The sequence below is a fragment of the Anopheles cruzii genome, unplaced genomic scaffold (genome assembly GCF_943734635.1).
Source record: "Anopheles cruzii unplaced genomic scaffold, idAnoCruzAS_RS32_06 scaffold04096_ctg1, whole genome shotgun sequence".
NCBI classification, from domain to species: domain Eukaryota; kingdom Metazoa; phylum Arthropoda; class Insecta; order Diptera; family Culicidae; genus Anopheles; species Anopheles cruzii.
In genome coordinates, this window is record NW_026457681.1 from 1 (window position 1) to 1,579 (window position 1,579).

The 1,579-nt window shown below is 52.9% G+C and overlaps 1 protein-coding gene across 1 annotated transcript; it reads left to right on the plus strand.

The window, feature by feature from the left end:
• Positions 1 to 4: 4 nt before the first annotated feature.
• LOC128277128 (eukaryotic translation initiation factor 2D-like) lies at positions 5 to 1,571 on the plus strand (the record flags this gene model as incomplete). Its single annotated transcript, XM_053015578.1, has 2 exons — positions 5 to 691; positions 762 to 1,571. Coding segments are annotated over exons 1-2 (1,497 nt in total), but the record flags the coding sequence as incomplete, so codon positions are not given.
• Between the last annotated feature and the right edge of the window lie 8 nt (positions 1,572 to 1,579).

Sequence of the window (1,579 nt, forward strand, 5' to 3'; positions counted from 1 at the left end):
AAAAATGTTCATCAAACCGTTCAAGGTAAAGTCGAACATTCTCGTCACCGGCTCGGAGAAGAAGTGCCTCCGGCAGCGAGTGACTTCCCAGTTCAACCGGGCAGATGGCGATGCATCTGCCGGTGGCTCATCACCGTTGGCAGAACTGTTCGGCAACCGAACGCAGGTCTGTACGGTAAAAATTGTCACGTATCACGAGGAACCAGTCACAGTATATACTAGTGATAAGCGACCTATGTTTTTCGAGCATAATGGCCGGCTCATCCCAACTGTTTACACGCTCTGGGTGTGTCCGGATTTGGTGCCGGCTTTCACGACGCACTCAACCGTCCTTCCGAAGCTAGCCAACGGTGCCGATTTGATGATACCGGGCGTGGTGAAACAGGGAACGAACCTGGCTTCGTGGGGCCGCCATCAGCGCGACGACATCGTGGCCGTTAATCTGACCTCCAACCGAGCGGCCGTCGGTGTAGGACTATTGGCACACTCGAGCAGCGATCTGTACATGTGCGGAGGGCACGGCGTTTGTGTGCGGATGTTGCACGTTTTCGGTGATAAACTGTGGGGCATGGAACCGTCCGTCTGCCAGCAGGTACCGTTATCCGGTGAGGTGATATCCGTGCCGAAGGATTCCGATTTCCCTCCGCTCGGCAGCGAAAGTGGGAAGAGGCCTGATGAGCCAGTGAAGGAGGTTGGTAAAGATGCTTTCGGACCTTGCCTCCATGTTCCTATTTAGTTTGATTCGATTTCGATTTTTGCAGCTCTCAAAGGCACTGGAAAGTGTCGATATTAAACCGAATAAGGAAGAAAAAAGGTCGAATAGTGATAACACCAGCGAAAACCGGGAAGCAAATGACGCGGTCGAAGAAGAGGACAAGCCTCCCAGTCCGGACGATTTAATTCGCGGCGCCCTGCTCAACGTCATGGAGCTGCACGGGAAAAAAATAACGCTTCCGCTGCTCACTAGCACCTTTTACCCGAAGTACTTGCAACCGGAGATTCCGGAGGGTGTTGAGATGAAGAAAAGCATGTTCAAGAACGTAGGCACTTTCTTCAAGCGGATGGCCGGGGAGGGGCTGCTCAAGATCGAGGAAGAGAAGAGACACATCCACAAGATAACGGCCCTGAATCTGGACCATCCGGCCGTTCTTTCGTTTTACCCATACAAGGCGGTTGCGAAAGTTTCGGAACAGGAATTGGGCGGTCCAGGAACGGGGGGCCTTTTTTCGTATCCTCTCCTGATGACCGAAATGTATGCGGTGAACGATCGAACGAGCAAACTGTTCGGTTGCTTCAATGTGGCCAACTGGCAAGCCCTGGAGCCGAAACAGGTGCGTAACTATATGCGGGACTATGTTAAGCGCAACAAGCTCATCAATCCGAACACGAAGCTGGTCACGCTGGACGAAACGCTAACGGAAGTGTGTGGTACAGGGGCAGGCGATGGGTTGGTGGCGCTACCTGAACTGATTGAAACGGTGCTGAACAGTATGACGAGCACATTCGAAATGAAAAGCCAGAAGGAACCGGTGATGAAGAGTGGCAAGCGGGCCGTGATTCACTTAACAACGGCCACGCG